Source organism: Electrophorus electricus, chromosome 1 (assembly GCF_041902795.1).
Source record: "Electrophorus electricus isolate QZ-2024a chromosome 1, ASM4190279v1, whole genome shotgun sequence".
In the NCBI taxonomy this organism is placed as follows: Eukaryota; Metazoa; Chordata; class Actinopteri; order Gymnotiformes; family Gymnotidae; genus Electrophorus; species Electrophorus electricus.
This window is the reverse complement of record NC_137497.1, coordinates 37,952,654-37,979,569: the sequence shown is the minus strand read 5'-3', so window position 1 is coordinate 37,979,569 and position 26,916 is coordinate 37,952,654. Positions and strand designations below refer to the sequence as shown.

Below are 26,916 nucleotides of genomic sequence, written 5' to 3'. Positions count from 1 at the left end.
TGGAGAACCGGAGCAATATGAGCAGATCGCTGTGTGCGTGTCAGTACTTCAGCAGCAGAGTTTTGAATATTTTGAAGTCTGTTTAGATATTTGTCAGGAACACCTATAAGAGGGAGCTACGATGGTCCGTACAGGAGCTGAGGAAGACTTGGGCTAGAATCGGTGATGTTCAGAAAAGTATTGCAGTGTTGTGGAGATAAGAGATCAGATTTGGTGGGAGGTGAGATATGGGACTGTAGATATGGGGAGTGGAGAATCAAGAACGATGCCAAAGTTTCGCAGTCTTGTCAGTGTATTATGTCTACTTCTGATATTTGTCTGAGCTTATTAATTATGTGCTTCCTGTTTAATTCCTATGTGTCGTTTAATTCCTAACTTCCTGTTTAATTCCTATGTGTCCTATGATTGTAAAGCATCGTTGAGCATGGAAAAACTCGCTATATACATCAAAATGATGCTAAATACTAAGTAAAAATATAGATTTAAAAATATAAATATTTATGTAGATAAAGGCAAGATTTGGAGAGTACTACATACTACTATGTGAAAAGAGCATTTGTGCAAAGATAGTTCTAGCTGGAATGATACAGATTATACAGTTGATTAGTGAAAACACTGCTGTTATAGGGTAGGAGAGAGAAACTGGTCTTGGGTTGGAATGTGATGGCTCTTCTGCAGAACTACAGGGGGTGGAGGTCAAGGAGGTATTGCTGTGAGCTTTGTGTTTAGCATGAGAGAGAATGTAATCTGTTTCAAATTGTGGGTGTAAAGTCTTGAAACGAGTGCGCTTTTATGATTATTGGCTGGAAAAGGACTGGTGATTCTGGTGACTGATCTCTACACTTCTTGTGGTTTAATTTGTCACATTTGTGTGTAGTTTTGATGGCTAACCTTTGTTAACCATTAAAAATAACCTATATGGGGGTTATTTGAATAATTTGGTTCAGTGAATTTCACTGATTTGCTTCTTCTGTAGAGCAACAAAACAGTGTAGATGAGCTTGTTTTTTTGAGTCTCCTAATTTCATTGCTGCCATAGGAACATCTGGCAATGCAACAGATATGTCATTAGTATTAAAATGCTTTGCCACTGTAAATGACATTCTTAATTCTTATGCTTCGAAGGTATTCAACAAACTGATCAGATCTTGGTTTCTCCAGTATAAAGCTGATTACATCTTTTACAAGTAATACAGTAGACAAATGATCATTTCTCACTGTTGACGAGCATGTCTTTGATTGGACTCCTTAAAAAGGGGTGCAGTCTTTGCATCGTCCTGGAGGATTCTGAAGTGCTGAAGTATAATATCAGCTACTGTTGGGTGTAGTCCTAACAGCAGATTGTTTATAGGTAAGCAAATTTATAGGTGTGCACACTCTCTGAACAGGTGTAACACGAGCATAGGCTTCATCTATGACTTGCATGTGTATGTAGCAATACCAAAAATTTATTTAATGCATCTCTGAGATTTCAAGCATACCGGTCCAGTATTTTGGTCAAAAAAAAGTTTCTCAACGAATACAACAAAGAGGTTTGTATAGGATGGTCCCATTTTAGTACTCATACTAACTCTCCTTACTTGTGAGATGGATAGATAGATAGATAATCTCAAGACTAACACAGGACACACTCTTAGTGTCGTACAACAGTGTGCAGAAATATGACTAATATCCATGTATCTGATATGCGTTTCATCTGATAACTATTCATCTCTGCCACATTTTAAAGCCAAAAATGAAAATCAGGAAAAAAAAAGACTGCAAAGTTTCTGCAAATTAAATCTTTGTTGTCGTGAACAAAAAGCTCATCACCATCAATGGCCATTCTGCCTGTTCTCTTTTGTCCCGCCTCTTTTTTTTCTGAGCCAGTTGTTGACTCTGTGTTTAGTCTCGATGAGCTCATTGCACCAGTAGAATATCCAGTGTATGTGCAACACCTGGCATCTACTTGCACTGGCCTTCTTTGGGTTGCTTTTTAGAGGAATAAAGAAGGCACTCATTGGATATTTTATGTTTACCTTTTACATTTTTAGCATTTAGCAGATGCTCTAATCCAGAGTGACTTAAAAAGGTGCTTCGTCATCTACTCAAAGCATATCCTAGCCTGTACAGTAGGTTAGGGTCCAAAATACCACTGAACTAGAATTCTGCTGAAAGACGGGAATCAATGCTAATACCTAGAAGTGCAAAATAAGCATAAGCTCTATATCCGGACAATGAGAAGTGTGATAATAAACAATACCAGACAATAAGTACTAGAGGTTCAGTTTTATTTGAGAGTTTATACACAAGTATGTGGGATGTGCATGGGTATATAATAATTCTGTAGTATAGTAGGTCCACATATTATTATACATCTTTTTGTTTGTTTTTCTTTTTGTGGTCATGTGAAGCACTCGCACACAGAGAGGATTTGACACATTTAAGAAGGTATTGATGGCCACGATCATGGTAAAGGCTGGTTTATTGTTGGAGGGATGTAAGATTTCTGATACAGTACAACACCTTTGATGAACAGTACAACACATGAGAGAACATGGTTGTGGTCAACAAGTAGTTTGAAGTGTGTGTGCACGCGTGTGGAGAGGAGTTTTGATTTTCTTGAATGAAAGCAGAAGTAGGTGGAGATCACGCTGCATGGAACGATTGTGTGTGTGTGTGTGTGTGTGTGTGTGTGTGTGTGTGTGTGCGTGCGTTTGATTTGCAGGAACCTGCTCTGCTTCCAGGAGCTGTAAATCCCTCCCTCATTAAATACGACCTAGGGACTTTTCCTGCCTTAACATGGCAGAGATTGATTGCCATGTGTAGGAACAGGCATGCATGCTGTCGTCCATTTAGCTGTGTGTCGCTGGCGCACACTCCATCCCAGAGCAAACGGCGTGATATCAGCCGGAAAAGAAAGAAAAAGGTGGAGAGAGGGCTGAATCGTAGGAGCAGATTTCTGCATGTAATGCAATTCAGTTTAACTTCCCAAATTCATTTGCACTGCAGCATTAATGTTACTAAGGAGGTTGCTGAGAGAGGTGTGCAGCTGCCCTTTCTCTGTGAATTAAACATGCAACCGAGGGGATGCTGCAGATGCAAGATGGGGAAATAGCCATATCGATTGGGGAACTCATGCATAAGAGTTCTGGAACATTTCAGTCTACTATACACTACTGCATGAGCTACTACATAATGCACCACTGTGTATGTAGAACTAAGGCAGAAGGAAGACCTCCGTTAGTGATGATTCAGTGTGTGATCTTCACATGGAGAACTTTCAAAGATGAAAAGCGAGCCTACAAAATTGCTGAGAATCGCAGGTACAGGGGGAGGAAGCAGGGAGTGAATTGTATTAGGACCTGTGATGTGGTTTTGAAACTTAACACAGCCTTTAGGTGATTAATGTTCTCTTTGATTTGAAGATCACATCATCCTGTCTGCTGATTATCAGTGAGATCATGCATTAATTGTCCCTATTACAGTTAAGGAAGAAATTAATTAAAATTAAGTCTCATGTGTCCACACATCATGCGTACGCGCACTAAAAGGGAATCGTCATATCTGATCCCATAGTGATTTATAGTGTACAGTGGTAGACATGCCAGGCCTGCGTAATGGATTGTAGAGCAGGATGCAGAAGGGATGGAGGCGTGCGTGCGTTGGCCCAGCAGCAGGTGCTCAGTGGCTCTGTCAATGGCCATCTCTCAGTGCACTGCAGTCCGTGCACGGAGCCGCACTCGGGCAGCGAGTGGGTTCTGAGCGCTTGCAAAGAAAATGCTGACATGGTGTCCTGATAAATCCCACACGTGATGGCAGTTGTGAATCCCTGTCTGTAGTGGCTCAGACTCTTCATTTAGCTACAGCAATGGGGTCTTAAATGTTTCAACTAATAATAAAAGCCATCTGGTTGTGTATTGATATTGTCTGTAGCCTGTGAAGGATCAAAATGACTCCTAGACTGCCTAGAATACAACCCAGCCAAGCTATGAAACAGCATTGTTGCTGGTCTAAAATCAGCTTTGCTGGTTATTCTGAGATGATCAATGCTGAATTATGGACAGTTGAAACTGATTCCAGATTCACAGAACTGTGACTGATGATGTTGACGAGATACTACTGCATAGAGGGTTACTTTGGATTTACAATCGAAAATAGATACTTTCAGTAGAGGTCTAAATCAAGAGTTTGTCTTTTTTTTAATAAATGTGGGATTTGTTTAGTTCCATTTTAAAATTCTATTTCCGAGTTAAACATGACATCTTGCAAAGTGGATAATGTCACTAATTACGGTTGACAAAGGTTGTACATAGCAGTGAGCGCAGCATTGATTGAGACTCGACAAAGATCCTTGTGGGATCGAAACATCGTCTTTGTCTCAGTAAAGCACAGTGTGAGCATGATGTAGAGTGCAGACTTGAGGTTTACTTTGGGATGAAAAGTGCGTCTGTCGTGTTCAGTATTCTCCTCTGAAACCCATTAAGCCATATTCTAATTCCTAGTTCACCCCCCACCCCTGACTCCTTCACTCTAAATCTCTCCCTCGCTTTCTTGCCAGATCACACCCTCTCTCTCTCTCCCTCCCTCCCTCTCTCTAGCTTTTCCTCTTGCTTTCCTCAGGGCAAGTGTGTGTTATATAGGGGAAGTTACTGGGCTTGGTTTGATGTGAGAAACAGCCATACTGACGGGGAAATGACAGTGTGTCCTTCTCATTAAATATATTGTATGCCATTACTGTGTGCACGTGCCTGTGCATATAAATTGATTCCAGAAATTGACATTGAAATAGTGGGAGAATTGTAGGGCCTTGAGCATTTTTACCTAATAGTCAGTGACATTAGGTGTTTGTGTGTGGTCTGAAACCATCTGGTGATGAAAGCCATGGTGTCAATGACAGCTGTAAAACCCACTGATTCACCTGCAATAAAACATGCTGTTATGTTGGTACCTGGAAAATGTCCGTAAGCCTAAACCATGTTTTAAATTATATGCTCCATTTATCACTTCTCACTTTGTCAATCTGTAGTGGTATCAACAAATTGTGGGCAGTGGTATCTCAGTGGATAAGGTACTCAGCTTATCAGAAGGTTGCCAGTTGAAGCCCCATCACTGGCAAGTTGTTACTGCTGGGTTCCTGAGCAAGGCCCTTAACCCTCAATTGCTCAAGTTGTGTTCAGTCATTACGTCGCTTTAGATAAAAGTGTCAGCTACATGCCATAAAAATAAATTTAGCAGTTTATTTAAATACAGAATAGAGTAAAATGAATATGGAATGAATGGCCGAATGGAATCTGCATGGGAAAGATTGTAATTGGGAACTGAGTTTTGTGGAAGTGGAACTGATGGTCAAATGGAACCGAGGGTGGAGTTAAATGGAATTTAGAATAGAATTAAATGAAACTTGAAAGGTATGGAATCAAATGCGATCATATTCAGAAATTGGTCGTAGATTAGTCTCTGAGATGTATTCTGTAAGTTCTCATAGAATTTGACCATTTTTGTTTCTAGTGAACAAACTGCCAGGGTTGGTGAGAGGACTTGCTTTCTGAGTGTGTATGTGGGTCTGGGTGAGTGTGTTTTTGATTGGGTACACTCCACTGGAGTGTCTGCGCTCCCTGTAAATCAGTCCACACACTTAGTCAGTGGCTGGGGGACTGATTAGTCTGGCACTTTGGTCCAGACCTGGGGAGGAGGGGTTCAGCAGCAAGGCTGTGTGTGTGTGTGTGTGTGTGTGTGTGTGTGTGTGTGTGTGTGTGTGTGTTTAAAACAATGAGAGCCATAAGGAAAGGAAGAGTGCAGAGTGTGTTTCCATGTGTGTGCCCCAGTCTCCTCCCTCTGAATTATATCTTTCAGTTTTTCATCCTTTCCAGCGTCTCCAGTTATTCTGCTTGGCTGTCTTCAACCTCCTTCAGCTGCTCTCTCCCTCCCCCCCCCCCACCTCACCCACTGTCCCTGTCTCTCCTCCCTTTCCCCCTCCCCTCTCTCTCTCTCTCTCTCTCAACCCTTCCCACTCGCTCCCTGCTCTCCTGCTCTCTGCCTCCTCTCGGTCCGTAGTGAGCTGAAGCAGGAGTTGGAGGAGGAGGGTGCGCGCTGCCTGCTCCTGGCCGGCCGCCGCTGCTTCAACCAGCAGTGCTGCATCCGCTGCTGCCGGCCCTTCGGCTTCCTGCGGAACCTGCGCCGGGACTGCCTGGACTGCCGTTACAACGTCTGCGGAGCCTGCTGCACCTACAGCCAGCGCCAAGGAGGCTACGTCTGCACCGTCTGCCAGAAGAGCAGGTGAGTGCACACTCGGGGGTGGAGCGCACCCTTTCGCGCACGTGTGCACGCACGCACGCGCGCACACACACGCACACACTGACAGAGCAAGAGAGACCGACCACGTGTGTGTGTATATGTGCACCTGCAACTGAGAGAGGAAATGCATGTGAAGAAATGTGTAATATAGACACAGTGGGTGAATACAGGCAATACTGTGGTGAGAGAGAGAGAGAGAGAGAGGAGCCCTGTGTGCAGCAGGAATGAAAAGGGGCTCAAAGCGCACGCACACACACCAACAGTCAGGCTGCACACTGGAACTGTACTGCATGTTAAAACAGCAGGTATGTGTGTGCACGCATGCAGACACAGAGACCAAACACTTAGGCACATCTAGAGAGTTGAGCTGCATCGTCTCAGAAGTGCAGGTCGGTGCACAAGTATACGCATACATGCACACACTTGTCATACACTCTTGCATTTAGAAAGTGAGACACATCATCGCTACAGCCAAGCGTGTAGATGCACTAATATCCACATGCGTGGACCAGGTGTCTTAGACGAGCAGATTGCCTTCCAGTCCATACAAAGCAGAGTTGCCTTGATGTGGCTGGCTCTCCCCGATACGGCCGGGTTCCATCTGATCTCCCAGACGTGCCGTGCTTTCTCAGGCATGCTAGCCAAAAAGAGAGAGCAGGGCGCTCTGGTGTGGAAGGACAGAGGGAAGGGATGAGGGGCTCATAAATTGTGCTAGGCTTCTGGATTACTGATTACCTAACACGAAAGGAAATGGATTTTGCGTGTGTGACACTCCAGGAAAGGGATTCTCTCTGTCCACTGTTTCACTCTTCACTCTATTAGGGCTTCAGTATTAATACGGTGTTGGGGTGGGGGGGTTATTGTCTCCTGTTACCTGTGAGATGCATATGGGCAGAGCCGACGTAAACGGTGTCCAAGTGTGACTGCATGTCAGAAGGCGTTACATGGGCGCTTTTCGTCTGCCTGTGACTGGCGCCATCTGTGACTGACGCCGCCCCAGCAGATGTAATGTTCCGTCGCACGCCCACAAAGCCAGCAGTTCAGCCTGGAGGGAAATGAAGCGTGGCAGTAAGGTGTTGATTCGCTTTAGCCCGTCTGCTGGCTGCTGGAGGTGAGCTGGGCTGGGCTCAGGGTGTGTCCCAAACCCCCCCCCCCCCAGCGGTGGTAGCTCTAGCCAGGGGCCCCTCGCCTCCCCTAAGGGGTCGGGATATGTTTATGAGCAGGGGAGTATTTTCAACAAAGCTAATGATTTCTATGTCTCTTATGTGGGTGTGTTAGTGTTTTGATATTGCAATTAAGCACATCAGCGCGTAAAAAGGCTTCGTGTGTGTGTTGGTCACATGCTGACTCAGAAGTTACAAAATAGACAGGACTTCACTAACACATACATTAGTGTTGGTACCTTCTGTTGACTGACATGTTACTAAGTGAAATGCGCGTGTGTGTTTCTATGGGAGAAATGCAGAGAAATGGAGTGCCAACACATCTTGCTCCTTGTGCTCTCGCTGTGATGGAATTGCTGTCATGGTACCTGTTTAAACACACACACACCCTCATTTGTAGATGCTCCGTGTATTTGTGTAACAGCTGTAAGTGTGTGAAGTTGTTACTATCAGCCCCACACAACACCTGATTCAGAAGGAGTGAACCAGCTGTGTGTCTGTGGGGGTGTGGGGCAGTGGTGGAAGAATGGTAGAAAAAAGGCAACCTGAGTGGACACCAGCATTTTAACAACAGTTCATTTAGTCAATTATAACAGAACACACATTCACCTGGGAAATGACCCTGTTCTACCTAAATAAGAACTCTGTGTTGCCTTGTTCTTCACACCATGATTAATTATCATGTGGTTGTGTTCGTTTGTGGACCCTTAAATTGCTTTAACTACAGCTTACTCCTCATGTCTCTCTCACACACACATGCACACAGGTTGAGCATAATTGAAATGATGAGTAGTCTGAGGTGATGCACAGGGTGAGGGTTGGGCAAAATGGGTCCAATTAAAATTGAATCTCTCCTTCACGCTAACCCCACCTCCCTTTTGACATTACCCCAAAGGCTGTTCACACAGCCTTTAGTGTGTGAGAGGGAGAGTTTTCTGATTTATTTCTATAACAAGCATTGCACATCCCTTGCGCTTTGGCTGGAAGGAACAGGATCATCGTTCTAGTCCCAGGTGCAGGAAGGGAAACCCAACACAAACAAGCAGTTAACAGTTTTGTGGAAGACTGTGGTCACTTCAGCAGCAATCAAAGCAGCCAATGAGGTGGTGACATGCATTCAGCATTGCAAATCTGTAAAGGATATGTGAGCTAAGCCTTATGAAACGTTCCCAACAGCTGTGATTAGGACTTTTTCTCACTTGCTAAAATTCCGACGAGTTCTTCTTAAGATCAAGGTCTCATGATGCCACGGTACCACTGCACACCCTTCTTTAATGCCAACCATCTACATTAGGGCTGTCACTATCAGATTTTCACTGCACAAATATTGAGGCCAAAGAATTCATAATAATGATATCACGATATTTATAGAAAAGTTGAAGAAAATGTAGATGTTGCACCTTTAAGAGAAACCAAACCACCAAACGCACTCTGATCATGTAGCTGACCTGCTTAGCATCATAAGGAATGAGCAACAGTTTAAACGATAGAACTGCATACATGTGGCCTGTAGCAATACAGACAGGTCTTGTGTGTACATGACCTCAAATGAGTAACTGATGTTTGGTTACTAGTTAAATACAACTGTTTGTTGCTCCAGTTAAAGGTATATTGGTCTATGCTTGATGTGGTATTGAAAATTTGCTGCTTGCCTACTTTGTATGAAAGTCATATGGTGTTTCAGCACTGCCTTACCTATTGCCATTGGATTATTTTGAATTTTATTGTATGTGTATTATTAACATGAAATCAAGATTTAATTTTTTAAAATATCATGATCATCATCAGTACCTTTATATCGTAACACCCCTAGTCTAGATCCCGTATATGGGAATGCCTGATTGTGTAGCGATGGCACAGATCCAGTACCACTTTTTGGAGTCAGACTGATATCTAATGTTAGTCTATGGCTTTAGTACATTCAATCTGCATGAAAAAAGCTAAGGTGGACCGGGAAATCTGAATAAGAATCTAGAGAATAGCCTAAGATAATGAGCTAACTCTGTCTATACATCTTTTGGGCTTTGGGAGAATAACCCTTTTGGGGTTAGGAAGAATAATTAGATTCCATCTCTGTTTTTAAGCAGAGGTCAAGTGAAGATGATGTTTTTGTCTCGCAAACAGTGTTTTTCTGTATCATTTTATTTGTCACATCCATGCATGATATCTAATAATATTGCATATATAATGCACACACAAAAAATTCCCAAACAATAGAATCACAGCTCCACTCTGACTTTTTAATTAAAAAAATAGCGGATCTGTATCAATATCGGGCAATATTCAAATGCAAGATATCCATATCGGATCGGTACGGAAACTTCGGTACTGTGCCATCTCTAGTGACGCCCCTTTCCTCTCTCTCGCTTTCACTCTCCTGCTCCACCTCACCCACCCACACCCTCACACCCCCACACACCAAAACGATCTCTTAATCCTTTCTTCTCTCTGTCTGTCTCCATTTCTCTGCCCAAAGGGGTAATTGTCAATTTAGAGGTCAGGGGAAGCCAAAAGCTACTGTTAATTTTGTGCCTCATAATCTTATCACTGTGCAGACACACTTATTTTATAACTAACACACACATTATGGTCTGTCCAACGAGAGCATAGAGGTATGACTTCAGCCAGCTGCCATGGCTGTTAGCGTTATATTCATAAGCCTGAAGAGCTATGAAAGTGATCACACAGCTTTGCAACTACACATAGTCAGTGCTGTCTGATGGAACCAAGGGAACTGTGTGTGTGTGTGTGGGATGCATCTATTGCAATTTTATCAGAACTTTTTCTTTTTCTGGTGAATTCAGGTGGCACATTTGATACAAACGTCATCCTGAAACTAGCTTGTATTGGCCATTTCTCCCTTTAAACTACTGGGGTTGCTTGTGTCTAGCTGATCCTAATTACCGTATTATTGTCATTGTCACCAAGTTTGGCACTGGTCTAATCTTAATTATGAAACATCACTTGGATGGTAATCGACCACAGTCCTACTCAGGTACATAAGAGAATATAGGCATGGTATATTGAGATTTGGGTGTAAAGAAAAAAAAAGACTCGTCTTTCCATCCTCTCTCTCCCTCAGGTCTGGTATCATTTAAAAAGATGAGAGAAAAACCCAAGAGCAATGGAGAGAATGGGCTTCTCTCTCGCCTTTTTTAATGGGAGCAGTATTTTTAGTTTTGGGGCAAATACTGCACCTAACGGAGCTGGAGTGGGCAGACTGCAGGGCAGGTTCAGTGGCTGAGGCCAGCGATGCCATACGTGCTGGATATCCAGGAAAGAGTCCTTATGTCATGTCTTCCAGCTCATGTTTCTGCAGGGATCTGACATTTTTTACAAATCTGGACTTTTTAGTACTTGCTGTTTGTTTGGGCCACGTTGCATGTAAATGCATGTAAATGTCTATTTAAGGTCCCACAAAACAACTATTTTATGTAAACACGTGCAGATACCCATGTGCAAGAATAAGGGTGTGTGCTACGGAGCTGTTTCCAATTCCATGTTGCAAGCAGACAAACCGCTGAAGTCAGGAGCCGCTACCTTTCAATTAGTTATTTCTTCTCCATCATGGTCGAGGGTCACTGCACGGTTTGACGTGGCTGTTGGGTGTAGGCACAGAGAGGCACATTTGATGCACATCAACCTGCCTCATTAACTCTAGTCTGCATAATGCATTTAATGCACATCAACCTGCCTCTCATTAACTCTGGGTTTGCATAATACAGTTAAAAAGCAGGATTAGGTTCTTGGTGGTAAGAGATTTCTTCAGATGTTTTCTTTAAACCTACTTCCCAGGATTCCAGTTTTCATGTTTCAAGACTTGGCATGTTTTGTGCGAGGCTGTGTGTGTCTGGTGTGTGTCTTTCTTCAACAATGCTTTCCCCTCTGTTCGTGTAATTTACTCCTACTAGAAATCCCTATTTAGGAGTCCTAACAGAAGCCGTGGCCAAACCAAAGTTGTTTTTAACTGAAGTGATATCTGTATGAAATAACTGATTTTGTAAGACAGCATTTCAGTTAACAGCAAAGTGTCAGGCTACGTCAAGCATTTCAGTAAGCTGTGATGCAGGAACACTTTCTTTGTGCAAAATTTCTATTGTATTTAATTCCGCTGTTTTGGCTCTGTTGTTCCTCAGTGGGTGAGAGATCGAGATGATTGTGTGCGCCATTTTGTTTCACCATTTTTCCAGTGGCAGTGTGGAAATGCTGTATTTCATTGCAGTGAAAATAAAGAAACACAGTTTGTTCCCAGGAACAAACCTGCTGGTTCTCTTCACATCCTCACAACATTGTTAAAGCACACACACAAAGCAGAGTCTTTGACTGCATTCTCTTACCAGGACCACAGTTTCTAGTCCTGGCCAAAGCGCTTTGTGATGCAGCACATGGACGTGCTCACGTCCTCACAATCGTCCTGTTGTAGACACACTCTCCACGTGCCTCTTGTCGCACTTTTTTTCTTTTTTCCTTTCACTCTTTCGTTTGTTCTTTTCTCTTTTCTTTTGCTCCCTGCCTACTTACCTCTCCTCCAGAACATAACGCAGTCATGCAGCTTCTCTCCACGTTTGTGCTTTCTCTCTCTCTCTCTCCCCTCCCACTCTACCCGTCAGTCTCTCTCTGATTTGAAATGAAATCAGATATTGGCATATCAGCAGTTTCATATCCACCAGGCGACCCCCATGGCCCCATTGAAGCCAGAGAGTCTGAGTAAGGGAGAGAGAGGATAAGTTAGGAGAATATGCAAGAGCAGGAGCGAATGAAAGTGAGAGGATTCCACTGCAAACATAATTACAAAAATCTTTTTTTAATCTCATCTTTCTTGCTCTCAATGCCTCTCCAGCCTTCAAAGATGGCACTATTTTCTCAAGCTTGCCCAAAAAACAGCAGCGGTCACTCGCTCACGCACCTATACCCACACACCTGTATAAATGCACATGCAGTGGTGCTGTATATGCACACGGATTAGAGAGTATGCTGACGTATTTCCCGTTCTGTGCAATGTTCAGATATTTTTAATTATCGTTTCTTTTCTTTCACTCTTAACTGTAATGCGCACACCCTCTCACTTTCTGCATATCAATGCCTGTGCAGTGGAGAGACCATCATGCACTCTGATGATTGAAGTGTGTGATTTCTTTGTGTGCCTTTATTGTTTAAAGCGTCTGCTCAGGGGAAGCATTGTTCAAAGCCCTCACTCAGCTAGCCAAAGTTTTACACTTGCCATCTTCATCATTGTGCTGTGGAGCGCTAGGAAGAAAACCATGATGATGCTCTTTAAATGGGATGGTGCCTGCACACCCTCCATCACATCCTAAACAGGGCAGCACCTGTGAGGTTCCTCGAGCCTTTGCTGATGCTTTTGTTGATGCTTTTGGAGCTGTTATTTTAGTTTTGCACCTCTCTGTATTGCAATATAACCAGCTGGAATGCATAATGTTGACCAGTTAGCATCTGTATGGAGTTATGTTTGGCAATGGCTTCACTGCATGTTTGTATAATTATTGATCCTCTTCTGTGTATGTTTGTGCAATGTCTGGATTCCTCTACACACAGTATAGTGTACACAGCATGTAACAGAAAATATTATGAACCGTGCACATCAGTCAACATTTTGGATTAAACTATGGTAGATTATAGTCATAGCACAAAATAAAGTGAAATTGAGAGTTGAGAAAGTGAACATTGCTAGGTCTTGTAAATGTCACATTCTTTAGCTTTGATTTTTTTTGTTGGATGGAAGAATTTATATACCTTTTTTGTTTTATAATGATAGTGTAAAGTTGAATCATAAAATTGTATAGCAGTAAGAAAAAAATGCCCCTTTATTGGTGTTCATTCTGTACCCAATGATTAGTCCAATTTATCCTGCAGTACAGGCAGTGTTCTGAGTTCCATGATCTATACTCTTATCAAACGCATCATTTGGTCTTTTCGGTCGTGCAGGAGACTGGATATCCAACTCCCACTAGTAGCTGTGTGTGGCTATGGGAAGGGGGGTGTATGGTGTGGATGGAGAAGGGCAGGGAAGGGTGGATGGATGTGAGTATACACCTGGAGGGAAGGGTAGAGTGAGGGAATGAAGTACTAAATGATTGCTCAGAGTTCCAAAAGCATTTTGCAGTAGAAAACCGGTGGGAAAGCAAAGCAAATATCTGTCCACGTAAATCAGATTTTTTTTTTTCCCTAGGGGTGAAGCCTCTAGCTCCTGAAAGAACCGGCTGAGAGTAAAGGTGTGGGTTTGGGAATGTCGCTGTGGTTTTGTGAATGGTCCAGTATGTGGTTGTGGTTTTGGGAATAGTGTAGGGTGTAAGCCTGTTTTTGGGAATGATCCAGTGTGTTGGTGGCGTGTTGGGAATGGGAGTAGTGTGTGGGTGTGCTTTGGAGAATGCTGACAGGTATAGGTGTGATTTGGGGAATGGTGCAGAGTGTAGGTGTGGTGGTTTAGTGAATGATGTGGGTGTGGTTTAGTGAATGGTGCAAAGAGTAAGTGTGGTTTAGTGACCGATACAGGGTGTAGGTGTGGTTTAGTGAGTGGTGCAAGATGCAGTTGTGGTTTAGTGAATGGTGCAGAGAATGGGTGTGGTGGTTTTGAGAATTGTACATGGTGAAGATGTTATTTATTCTATTGTTTCTACTACTTCTATCTGTAGCCAGGGAATGTGTTGACCTTTCAACCTACTAACGTGCGTGCGTGCGATTAGCATCAAAGCTTTTGCATGAAGACTCTTGGGGTATTATAGCCATGTCACATTCATCTCCAGTTTGTCACACTGCAGTGGGATATTGGTTCTGCATAAGTCAATTTTACAGCAGATTTAGTTTAGTAAATGTAATTTAATGAATTGTGTTGAAATGTTACACACATCTAAAGATTTATACCTGCAGCAGACTGCAGCGTGCCGCTCTTAAATAAGGAAGGACGTAGTCATTTCATCTGGAGAGTTTGGGATTGTGATTAAAAAATTAAAAATAAGCGTGAAATACTAGGAGTCTATCGGTTAAGCGAATGCTAGTAGTTGTGTAAGGCATAGATCTAGGATCCTGTGTTATAGAGATGGATGGATATAGATAGATAGATAGATAGATAGATGGTTTGTTTTACGGGAGCTTGAAATGCAAACAAGTTTTGCATTCTATAATCAAGAAACAACTTGGTTTGTTTGAACTGTACATGTTGGTAGCATTTTATTCAATGTTTTATAATGCGAATGTCTTGTACGGTGTTTTCCAAGGCCTGGGGATACTGCACACAAGACAAACTTCATGTCAAAGTATTCTTAATAAAGGTCAGATTGCCTTAACACTCGTGTATTTTTTAGCACCCTTGAGTATTCAGTAAACATTAATGCATTTTGGAAATATAGTTGAACACAATAGTATTGAACAGGTTTTACATTTGGCTATGTGTGAATTTTCCTGTGAAAGTGATTGATTTTTGCATAGATCAACATATTTTCCAGTATATCTTAACAAATGAGGAAACAGTTGGCACCCACTCCCTGTCTCTCGTGACAGTTTGCTGTTTGCCTCGTTTTAGCCTGAGTCACTCTCGTTGGCAGGTTAGGAGGGATGATTGGATCAATAAGATGCAGAAAATGCTGAGTCATCTTTGTCCTGAGGAAAACGCAGCCAAACGAAGGAGACCGAAGGAGATTGGCAGATTAAAAAGTGTTGAATTATGCTAAATGGAATGGGTTTATTGTTAATGGGAAGTGTAGCGATAAGGAAAGTAGGTTATTGAGGTGTGAAATATGCTCACACAGTTGGTGGGATTCCCAGTGTTCACTCTAAGTAGAGTTATCAGCTTTGAAAGTTCAAAACCCAGGAACCCCAGTGAGCACGAACGTACTGATGATGGACTATCCTGAAAAATCCCAGACAAGCCACATGGACTGGGGCTAATGCTAGAGAACAGTGATGAAACCTCTCTACAGCCACACACAAGTATGGCACATTATCCCAGCATTTCACCGGCTTGGTCTCTGTTGGAGAGCCGGTCGTCCACACTCACACAGTGCAACCACTCGAAGGGAAAAACACTGGTCTCGGATGAGGCCAGGACTTCTTAGCCCTGAAATGTTTGTGGTTTTATGCACTAACACACCTAAGCCCACATGCACACGTGGTGCTTGACATGTGCTCTGTGTTAAACCAGGTGTAAGCCAGGGAATAGGGAGAGGTGCTGTACTCAGGAACATTGCTGTGGCATAGAGAACTGTTTGAGAATTAGAAAAATCTGGATTTCTGTATCAACAGCTTCTAAAATATGATCTAATCTTAATCTATGTCATAACAACAAAGGCAATGTACTCCATGTTTTATTTAGCAAACACAAGTTATGTAGTATGTGTGTGGGTGTGTGTAAAGGAAAACAGCATTGCAGAACCTATGGTCTCAATCGGAGACCACTGGGATTTTTTTTGTTTCTTGAGTTTTTGGGGTTGCAGTACTGTGGGTCAGTCATTTTACTGTATCTGTAAGATGACAGGGTGTATTGGGTTAGTGTGTGTGTGTGTGTGTAGTGTGTGTGTATAATGTATGTTTTCACAGAAATGTACTAGACTGCAGGCTTTTTCAGTCCAACTGTTAGTCACTGTCTTTTCTGATTCTCCTGGTCTCTGTTCTTTTAGGGATGACGTTATAGCTGAGCACCCCTACCCTAAACTCCGTCCCCATCCTGCTGGAGGGGGTGTGTGCTTGCATGTGTGTGTTTAAGTCAGCGAGCAGATTATTCAATCCTGTCATCTCCCGAGTTTTCAAAAAGTCTGTTTTGCCTCTTCTCTTCATCCCCTGGGTTTTTCCTCTGCAGTCAGTCTGACTGATAAGAAGTAAAAAAAAAAAAAAAAAAATCTTCGGATATACGCCCAAGACATCAGTCTGTTCTGATTCATACCTGTGATATGTTAACAGATATCTCTAACACAGCAATAGTGCCTCCATTGGCAGATAGAATCTTCTGTGGGCCATTTAGTGCGTCCACGTTTCTATGCTAACCAATTTCTGGGGTGTTATCTTTTCCTGAGTCACCTGGGTTATCTCATTATTGAACCCACAGCTTCAATAATGCAAATTTTAAAATGTCAAGTGAGGAGCTAAACCAGCATCTAGAGTCCGAGGCAACAGATTGCTCTGCGCTGTGCATTCAATGCCTTCGATGGTGCAGGATTTGGGCTGCGTAATCTCATACTGAGCCGTCGATCATGCCATGGTGGTTCAGGCCACCGGGACCCTCTGAGACATGGGCCGACGGTGAGGGCGCCAGAGGAGGCCTGGAGGACACGCTTAGGAGTGACGCAGTGGGGAGTAGAAGGAGACAGGAGGTCTTATAAAATGAAGAGTGGGGTGGGGGGGGGGCATTTGAGGGGATGACCGGGGTTTGGGGAGGGAGATGTGGAGGAGGAGAGCAAAAGGAGGTTTGGGCAAGTGGGAGAGAATTTGTGACCTGGAAGGGAGGAACACTAGAGAGGAAAAGGGAGTGAGGGAAGAAGAGAAAGAGCAGGAGCATAAATTTGTCGTGAGAGTGACGACAGGAGCAGGAGAGCGCGAGAGAGCGCGAGTGTGTGTGTGAGCGCAACGTGGCTGGAGACACTTATGCCAGGCGAGGGTGTGCCTACCGATTCTCTGTTGTGCGTTTCAGTGAGGCCGTTGTTTCTGACAGCACGGTGTGGAGAACTGCCACGGTTGGCTCATGGAGTTGAGTTACAATGCATTTACACTGTCTCGGCGCGACTGCGCCTGTTGACACTTCGCCTGCCTCCGATTCGTCACGGTGCCGTGTGGACAGACCGTCTTGCCAGAAATCAGCTATTTGCATAATTAGAAGATGTTGGCATCCAACAAAGTTTCTTTCCGCTGGTGTTTTGAATATTGGAGGGACGAGTTCTGTATAAATTCGCAAATATTGCGTTATCCTTAGTCTGACAAAGAGCATACAAAGAGGATAATATGATTTTAGTTTGTTGCTCTATACCTAATCTTTTAAATAAGATGACTTTCAAATTCTGCAACCTCCCTCTATGCAGATCTTGTCTGTATGTTGGTAAAGAGGCATCAAAAAACAGTGGAAATGGTTAACTGCTAATATGAGCTTTTCTTCCATATCGAAACAAAAGCTTTGATGATCAGAAGTGATGTATCACACATGCAGTTGTAAAAGTCTTTGTTAACGCATACAGTGTTTTTTGATTGGCTTTTGATTGCCTCACATGACAGATTCCTTTTCATGAAGTTCAGCTTGGCTCAACTTTTTTTTGTCACTTCGCAGCCCTCCGATCTGCCGCGATGGTACCACAGTGCGTTGCATGGCTAGATATCTTGCAACTGACATTTTTTTATAGAAAATGAATAGGAGATTTTGCAAGGCATAGCTTTACGGGAATAGTGTAACTGCACCGTCGGCTCAAGCAGGCAGATGTGGAGGTGTAGCAACCGACGTGAAGCTGCTCAGTGTGGACCACGGACGCCCATGAAATGATTTAACACTCACCGCTGCGCTCATTAGGTGTTCATTAAAGACAATTGCTTGAATTGGACATTTCTGGAGAGTGTCCAGGATTTTGATGGCCATTAAATGTAACTGAGGGATGGAGAAAGAGAACGAGGGGGGAGGTCATCTTTTTTGGCAGTCATGTTGGCGCACGCGTGTCCGCATTGACGCAGGTGCATACACCCAACTTGTACTTTCATTAGCCCACTAATTGTTCATATTACTGATATGGTCAAAGAGTAATGATCCTTAATTTCAAACCGCTGAAGTGAAACGTGGGCATGTGCGTGTGTTTGTGTGTGCACATGCGAGTGTGTAAGAGTGAGGGAGAGACTTGGCAGCTGCTCCAAGTGCAAATATGAGCACATTCTTGATGTAGATGGGCAGGGTTTCATTGGCCTACTGGGCTCTTTTAATTACCTTCCCAGTGATTTTAATCAGTGTCACTGTAATCATTTATTCACATTTAATTATCCTCCTCTCTCAATAAGGTAATACTGTATTAGTAGAACAATGAATACCAGGCACTGGGGAGCAGGTACAAAGCGAGCCAGGAACATTTGTGAGGATCTAAGATCTTCCCAATCTACAGGAATTATGTCAAAGATCCCACCATACCCAAGAATGGATCTTTGTGCCTCTTTGCCAGTCATGCAATCAACAGCTCCACTATCAACCTCGGTGCAAGCATTTGTACAAATTTTAATGCACAACTTCAAATAAAACCATATGAATTTCTCTGATCATTAAATACATCCGTGCCCTTTTCATATATCATTCCAGTTAACTTGTGCAAATTAGAAACAAATTGCAATCAAAAGATGCTGTCGTCATTACAGTTCATTGAAATGAATGTATTTGCTGTAGATGCCCTGAAGCTATATTTGTGCTGAATGCACCCAGAGAAGCTGCAAGATGACAGTGTAGTAGCAGACTAAATCAGTATTATGACAAATGAGCATCTGTTCCCTCCCTGGAGTCGGAGCTTCTCCGAGGTTTTCCCAGTGTTCCATCTCAATAGTGATCCCAATTTCAAACTGCGTGTGACACGCTTTGGCAGTTCACACAATCCCATCATGCCTTGGAGTTGATGAAGGGGAACCGTGTTTCAGTGTAGCTTGTAGAGCAAAGTGTCTCAGCAGAGCAAGTTAGTGATGGTGGTTGATTTTTGATGACCATAATGTACAAAAATTATTTTATCTATCTATCTATCTATCTCTAGCTATCTAGCTATCTATCTATTACAAAGCCAGCTTTGTTTTATCCAGTGCCAACTAATTCAGCTTTTGTGATGCTGAAGTTTTAAATATTTGCACAGGAATTTCTAATCGGTTGGACCAGCATACGTACCAGTTTTGTTTTTTTTTTCTGACTCTGTATGTATTGCAGGGGTCTTGAAAAATGTCCTTTTAAGAGCATAGCCCAATATCTGCCATTCTGCTTTGACAAGTGAGCTCACTTAGGTAAGAAGTTAATAAACCAAGTGTAACTGTAGACTTGTTTTAAACAAAGAAACACAAGGACACACAGCCTATTGGAGAGACGGAACTTTGCGTGTAGATTCTAAGAAGAGGAGGAACTGTAATCTTGTGTGCATGTCTGTGTAAGAGAGGGTCAGAGATGAAACCTCTCCCCTGCCTACCCTGCCTCTTTGTTCTCCATCGATCCACATACATTTTCCAGCTGCCCAATAATGCACTAAAAATAGCGGCACACAAATGGCTTCAGGAGGCAGCTGGCGCAGGGCACGTTTCTGGAGGATTCTTCGGCCGTTCGTCCCCTTGTTCCGTGTGCCTGAATAGCTTCTTCTCTTTCCTCCCAACCTTCAGCTTAAGTGACCTCTCTTTCGAAACAATTCACTCAGTATTGTTTATCACAGCTAATCAATCTATTCTAACTAAATTATTCGTTCTTTTACTCTCCCCCCCCAGAGTGACACACAGACTGGAACACAGAACATCCTCACAAACAGGCGCAGAGGCAGAGTGATTCTGCCGTGTCAGTACTGCATCTCCAGAAAGCTGAAGGTGCCCTTTACAGAGCACAGTGAGGGTGTTGCCAGCATGTGGAAAGCTTCATCTTATTCACAGCAAAGTGGAATTTGCTATTTGAAGGGACATGAAGGGTCTACAATATCTTCTGTCTTCAGGATCGCATACTTACTTACAAACTGGGACTCGGCAGAGAGCAATTACTCTGAGATCAGGCTAGTTCTCTTATTGTGCCATCTTCATGACTGTTGGAAATATATGTCACTTCTCTATTGGCTGAGACGGTGAACAAATATGGCTGTACCATCAGAATCCGCCAGGGATCAGTTCTTGGTCCACTTTTATACAATCTGTATGTGCTCCAATTAGGCTGAATTCTGCACCACAGTTATGCAGTTAACAAGTAAATATGCTTGGCTCTTTCTCTTGATCATTATAGCCCAGACATGCACTGTCTGTTTGGTGCACATGCATAACTGGATGAGGCAGAATTTCCTTCAGTTAAAATAAGACAATACGTTTAGGTATTTGATTGATAGAAAAGGAGCATCTCAACGTTTGTCTCAAATTTAGGGCTCTTAAAACTTAGAAACCTAGTCTGAAATCTCCGCATTCTAATACACTCAACATTAATCCAGTTCTAAAATCTCTATACTGCGTTCGTTAGTTACAGAATAGATTTAACAAGATACTCGGTCAATAAATCACTAAATGAATTAGACGGCCTAATATATAAAATTATATGCTTAAAGAGTATAAACCCATTTTTGTTCACTTCATTATTTCCTATAATCATAATTAATTTCAATTCGTTATCTTTTCTATTTCAGTCAGTTGTTTATCCTTGTATTTGTAAAGCACCTTGAATTTTCTTCTTTATAAAATGGGATACAGTGAATAAACCAGCTTTGCTTTGTCGAGAGAGGAATAGGCAGAACAAGGCAGGACAGAGGGAGGTGTCCATACCTTGTTCCCTCACTGTGCTGAAACAGCCTGCGCTCTTCTCGGCAAGGATCCCAAAAGAGTTTGGAAACCTTCCTTTGAGACTGTGCTCGACGTGGACATATTGCATCACATAATTGCTGCAGATTTATCAGCTGCACATTCATGCTGTGAATCTCTAGTTCTAGCACATCCCCAAGGGGCTCTGTTGGCTTCCGATACGGTGACTGGGAAGGTCAGAATTGCACCCCAAACTCACGGTCACAGCCATGGAAGCAGCTGGAGATGATTTTCTGATTTGTCTGCTTTGTGACCTCATCCTGCTGTATCCATTAAGTGTCCATTAAGATGGGTAATTGTGGTCATAAAGGAGTTTGCAGTGTCAACAGCAGCACTCCGATGGGTTTTAGCATTAAAACAATGCTCTGTCGGTATTAGGGAGCCTAATGAGTACCATGGAAGAGAGAGATTTCATAGCCTTACATCACTAGCAGCAGCAGCCTGAACTGTTTGTTCAAGGTTAAATCCATATATTCACGCTCATTATGCCATGTTCTGCACCCAGCACACAAACAGTGTCAAAATGACAATTACATTCACACAATTACACTCACACCACAGGTAAAAGTGGCACACACGTGTCATTTGGATGACGGTGTACACAAAGAAATAAAAAAACACTTTACATTTTCGACTTCAGCATGAGCCATTTTCGTACGTGGCACAGAAATGGAGTTTGTGGCATGTGACTCCAATCTGAACTGTCAAAGCAAACTTGAAGCAACTTTTTACATCAGTCCAGCTTGGCATTTGTCAACTTCACACGGGCAAGAAGTCAAGATCGACGACAGCAGAGCTAGATATTCATCTGCAGAGTGGGAGCTGCCATGACTCCACAGAGCCATCACTAAAATCTTGATGCCTTATGTATGTGAGCATTAGACTAGTGGTTGGCTGGTTGTTCGAGTTAAACCTGAATGAGTGCGTCATGTGAAGCACTGTTCCTTTGTGTGTGTGGGACAGCTCAGGTGAGAGATCTGTTCAGACTACAGCTGGATATCAGACACATTTTTAAAAGATACTGTGAACCAGCCAAATTAGATTTGGGCATTAAACTGTATTTGAACAATAGATTAAGTGGTGGGTATAACATACAGACACAGCCAAGTAGCAGCAACCTTATTCAGAATCAAGTACACTGCACGTGAGCTTGATAAGTCCACATGGGTGGAGTAAAAGAGACTAGTGGAGCACATCGTGGGTCCCGCGGGACCTCCAGATCCAGACAGATGAGCAATAGTGAGCAAAACTGTAATAGTGCCTGGTAATATTGCACAATGTTTTAGTGTGTGTGTGTGTGCGCTTGCATGCAATTGTGCAGGTTTCTGAGAACCCAGTCTTTGGAATGGTATTACAACAACGTCGAGTCGCTTTAAGAGGTTTGGCAGTGCAAAAGTCCTCAAGACCCTCTACAAGAAACATATCCAGACAGATGAGCAATAGCCAACCAGCCAGTTACAGTGACAAAGCTACATGACGCTGGTGCCAGGGGAACTGCGCTGTCAGAGGGATGTACTGTGACATTAGCATACATTTCCTGTATCAAGTCGGTCAGGGTTTGTACTTTCAGAATCAGAGCAGAGACATACCAGAGAGTGGGTTTATTTACTGTCAGACTCTTAATGGGTAAGCAAATTTCATTTGCTTCATTAATATTTGGTTGAATTACTTTTGAATTGCTTAGCTTCAGTTGAGTGCTTGTGGTAATCTTTTACAAGCGTCACACAATACTTTCCAAAATTTATGACTACTCCTTTTAGCAGAAGTTCTGCATAGAATGGTATGTATATATATATATATCATTTCTATATTTCTATATATATATATATATATATATATATATATATATATATAGAAATATAGAAATGATTTGTGAGGCACCTTAGTCAAACTCATGTTTTCAGTTCAGTCCACAAACGATCCAGGTCAGGGCTTTGTTCATACCTTTGGAGGTGTGCTTTGGACCACTGTGCTCCTGGGAGAACTTTCTGGCTGATGTCTTAAGGTGGTGTTTCAGAGTGTATACATATTCCTTCCTCATGATGCAGTCTATTTTCAGAAGTGCACCAGTTTTCTAGCAAAGTAGCAAAAATAGCAAAAAAAATTTTAAAGAATTCTAAGAATCTATTCACAGTCCACAGTGGTGTGTGTGTGTGTGTGTGTGTGTGTGTGTGTGTGGGAAAGGGAGAGAGGGGTTCTGTGTGCCTTCTTGCACCTGCTGCCTCCAATGCCTCTGGCATGAGTGTGAGAGAGACATGGCAAATCAAAACGGACAGAAGAGTGAAGACCCAGCAGTGTGGTGAGACGGGGAGACAGACAATGCAGCGTGGACTGGAAGAACATCAGTTTAGCCGTGTCTGTATTTAATACAACGCTATTCAACGCAGCCCTGCACTGCCCACAGTTTCCTCATTCACTTTAGTACTACGACCACAAACAAATCAGCTTTTCAAATATGATGCTACTTAATATGTGTAACCTGCTTTTGACAGCTGCCAAAGATAGCAATTATGTAATTGTCTTTAAATAATTATCATCCAAGTTCCTTTGATTTAAAGGACTGAAGATGGATGGAGGTAGAATTACTGGGAAGACTTCCATTGTTTTATTTGTTTATTAACATGATTATCCTCTGGCTATCTCTGTGCTTGTAATGCATGTGCAGTGTGGTAATGAGACAGCACTCAGGATTAATCGACAGTCAGCTCTGACTCTGTTTTCCTCATGTGGATGATCACGTAGTGTTTATTTCCACAGCCACAAAAACAGAAAAATGTAACTACTGGTTTCTACACTAATCAAATACAGCTTGGTTTTCCAGCTGAATTCGCTCCATTAAGCTAAAGTGCCTGTGTACCATTTTAATGCATATTGCAGACTAGTGATGTCCAGATCTGAGTCTGGCTTCACTCTCCACATTACACTTCACATTAGAACTTTTCTGGCCCATTACACTGTAGACAGAAGCCAGCTGCTGCCATAGGCCAACTTCCCCTGCCGTTTGATAGCAGAAAGTGAAGCAGTAGATTATCGGTTGGGCGATTTAGGGGCTGTCCCCTCCACCGTCTCTGTGCTCTGTTTGTCCAATAGAAGGAGGTGCACGAAAAAGAAACTCTATTCATTAAAACCTCAGAAAATCAATTATGGTAATGGAGTTTCGCCTCGGGGCACTTGGCAAGCCTGAAGGTGGACATTTTTAAGCCTGTCACATTTTTTACTGCAGTCTTATTTAGAACTGGGACAGGGTGAGAAACACAGAAGGATATAAAGAAAGAGACTGCGAGGGAGAGCACCGGTAGTGATGTGCTGCAGCATTTTGTGGGTGGGGGGGGGTTGTGCATGGACCAGCTTGCATATCTACACAGCTGTGAATTTTGTTCCTCTGTGTAGAGTGATAAGGACTTTGCATCTCATGTGGGAACCTTAGCCAAAACCACCATCATAAAGGTGATTTTATGCCGAGTGCTCAAATTCTCCCACTTTAATTCTCTTCTGTAACTAGCAGAGATACAGCAAGACTTCTTCTGATGCACAAGTTGCACATTAGCAACTTACAGGACCATATACACACAAGGAACATTAATTCTGCTACAATGGCACTACAGCAAGGGAGCAGGAGGATATTAAACAATTTTTCTGCACTCCTCTATTGTTCTGGTCTGTCTGTGTGTTTACCCACATGTAGTGAGGGTCAAAGGGCAGTTGTTATATCTGGCCTGCCAGTGCTTGAGGGCTCCATAAAAGCTGATCTCGTCCTGTGTGGCTCCTCAGTCAACGGACTTTGTCCTGGGGGTGGGTTTAATGTAGCTTCTTTCACCGAACAGGATGAAATTGCTTTTGAAAGCAGTTTTTCTCTTTTTCCTTTCATTTAATTTCCCTCTCTAAATCTTTTTTGCAGTGTACAATGAAGTTCTCGCTCTCTCCCTCTGTGCGTGCGTGCGAGCACGTGTGTCACAATTACTAACAAGCTCAGGCACAGAGAAATTGATGAATCATGCCTGAATGAGCGAGAGAGAGTAATGGAGACCAAACCTTAAGGGGCAGAGACCTTCAGGATACACTTGAAACGCGTCACAGCAGACCCACAGTCCCAGGTCTTATTTACCTTCCAAGAAAATGAGGCAAAGAAGTAGTGAGACCGTGTAATATGGAAGTAAATAAGGATGAAAACTTCAGAGGGCGACGGCGAGAGGAAGAAGCAGGAAGGTTGTGGAATGTGATTACGTTAGTGCAGGTCCCATCAGCATGGGTTTGAAAGGAAGGGCCGTGCTGGAAGTGAGCTGATGGGACCCGTGGCTGACGCGAGCGAGGGTTTAGAGGAGATTAACCTCCTGGGTGGTATCTGGTTGCTCTGACTCATTTCTTAGTTTCCCTTTCTCATTCTCTCTCTCCATCTCTCTCGGTCACTCGCACTTCCCCCTCTTCAGGACTCTCTCGCTCTCGCTGGTACCCTGACGTTCAAACTCCACACTCACACGCTCGCAACAAATTACAGCTTATGCCACAAATAGGAGAAACTTTGGCTCCAAGACTCTGACTAGTCAACACCAAGCAAGTCCCTAATGAAACACACACAAATACACACTTCAGACACAGACTTAATGGATTTGAGAGCCCAAATGAATATTAAAATTCTTGCAATTGATACTAATTTTAAAGTGCACAAAAAAAAACCGCTGATGACAATATTTCTGATATCATTCTGTTTGTTAAAATGAATGCTCAAATATTTTGTACTATTTTGATCTGTGCAAGTCTTCTATGTGTTGTACTAAGCATAGTCTTGTGTTTGAAACTCCAAGCCTTGCACACTTAATCCTCAAATTAGGTCCTTGTTCCATTACCTCTTATGTTATTATATAATTACATGTAATGGACAGTATGCAGTGGGGTAAATGATCAGGCCTTTTGGTTGGTGAACCTTCAGTTCTAGAATCTAAAGTCTCTAAACCTCTAATGTCAATTTAAAATCAGGTAAGTAGACCTACACAAAATCTAACCTCTTCTACGTGTCTTATGTTCAGAAATAAAATCAGCAAATGGGACAATTCCACCTTATTAATCATTACAGTCTTATTGTTGCCAGGCCACATTAAAGCAAATCAAACTTGATTTGAAGAACTAAGGAGAAATAGTGACTTGTATTTGGCCCAAAAATGGACCACATCCTCCCTCTTCACACCAAGGAGTATAGTGGCTCCAGCTGGTACTAGGATTCGTCTCCTTCATCCTACTAATGGTACCACTCATTGTTTAAACTGTAATAGTGCCTGGTAATATTGCACAATGTTTTAGTGTGTGTGTGTGTGTGCTTGCATGCAATTGTGCAGGTTTCTGAGAACCCAGTCTTTGGAATGGTATTACAACAACGTCAAGAGTCGCTTTAAGAGGTTTGGCAGTGCAAAAGTCCTCAAGACCCTCTACAAGAAACATATAATCGAGAGGGGAGCCCTCTCAGAGTTACCAGGTACACACACACACACACGTGCACTTACACACACAATACAATCAGTATGGTGGAAAAGTAACTCCATTAGCAGCATCTTGACAAACAGTTTGGCGCCATGCCCAGAAGTTGCAGTCCCCATCTACTAAAGGGTGTAGGGTAATTTAGGGTTCCTAGTATAGCATGCTAACTCTAAGGGTCAGCTCCAGGGTCTAGCCATGCATTGGTTTTTACCAACTTGGTCCCACGCCTCTGCTGTAAACCATCTTGAACGTTAAATGTAAAAAAAAAAAAAGTCTGCCTACCAGTTTTAACAAGTGAAGATGTTGGTGCACTTTCACATAGGGCAGTGCTAATCTGAGACTCTCATCCTAGCTCTTATTACGCACACAATAGCAGCATAAATGCATAACATTCAAATCCTTACTCTCAGCAGACACACACACTCACTCACTACATATCTGGATAAATTCACTGCAGCATGTTACTGTTGTTAATCCCTTACAAATATGCACAGCCTGAATGATGCAGGTCAGCTGTAAGTAAACTTGGT

The 26,916-nt window shown here is 42.8% G+C and overlaps 1 protein-coding gene across 2 annotated transcripts in view; it reads left to right on the top strand.

Moving 5' to 3' along the window:
- The window catches only part of myripb (myosin VIIA and Rab interacting protein b), an 83,535-nt gene that overhangs the window by 32,475 nt on the left and 24,144 nt on the right, over positions 1 to 26,916 (top strand). For both annotated transcript variants that reach the window (XM_081718819.1, XM_035525912.2), the window contains exons 3-4: positions 6,036 to 6,257; positions 26,248 to 26,384. In XM_081718819.1, the coding sequence (XP_081574945.1) occupies positions 6,036 to 6,257; positions 26,248 to 26,384 (359 nt within the window). The remainder of the gene's footprint in view (positions 1 to 6,035; positions 6,258 to 26,247; positions 26,385 to 26,916) is intronic.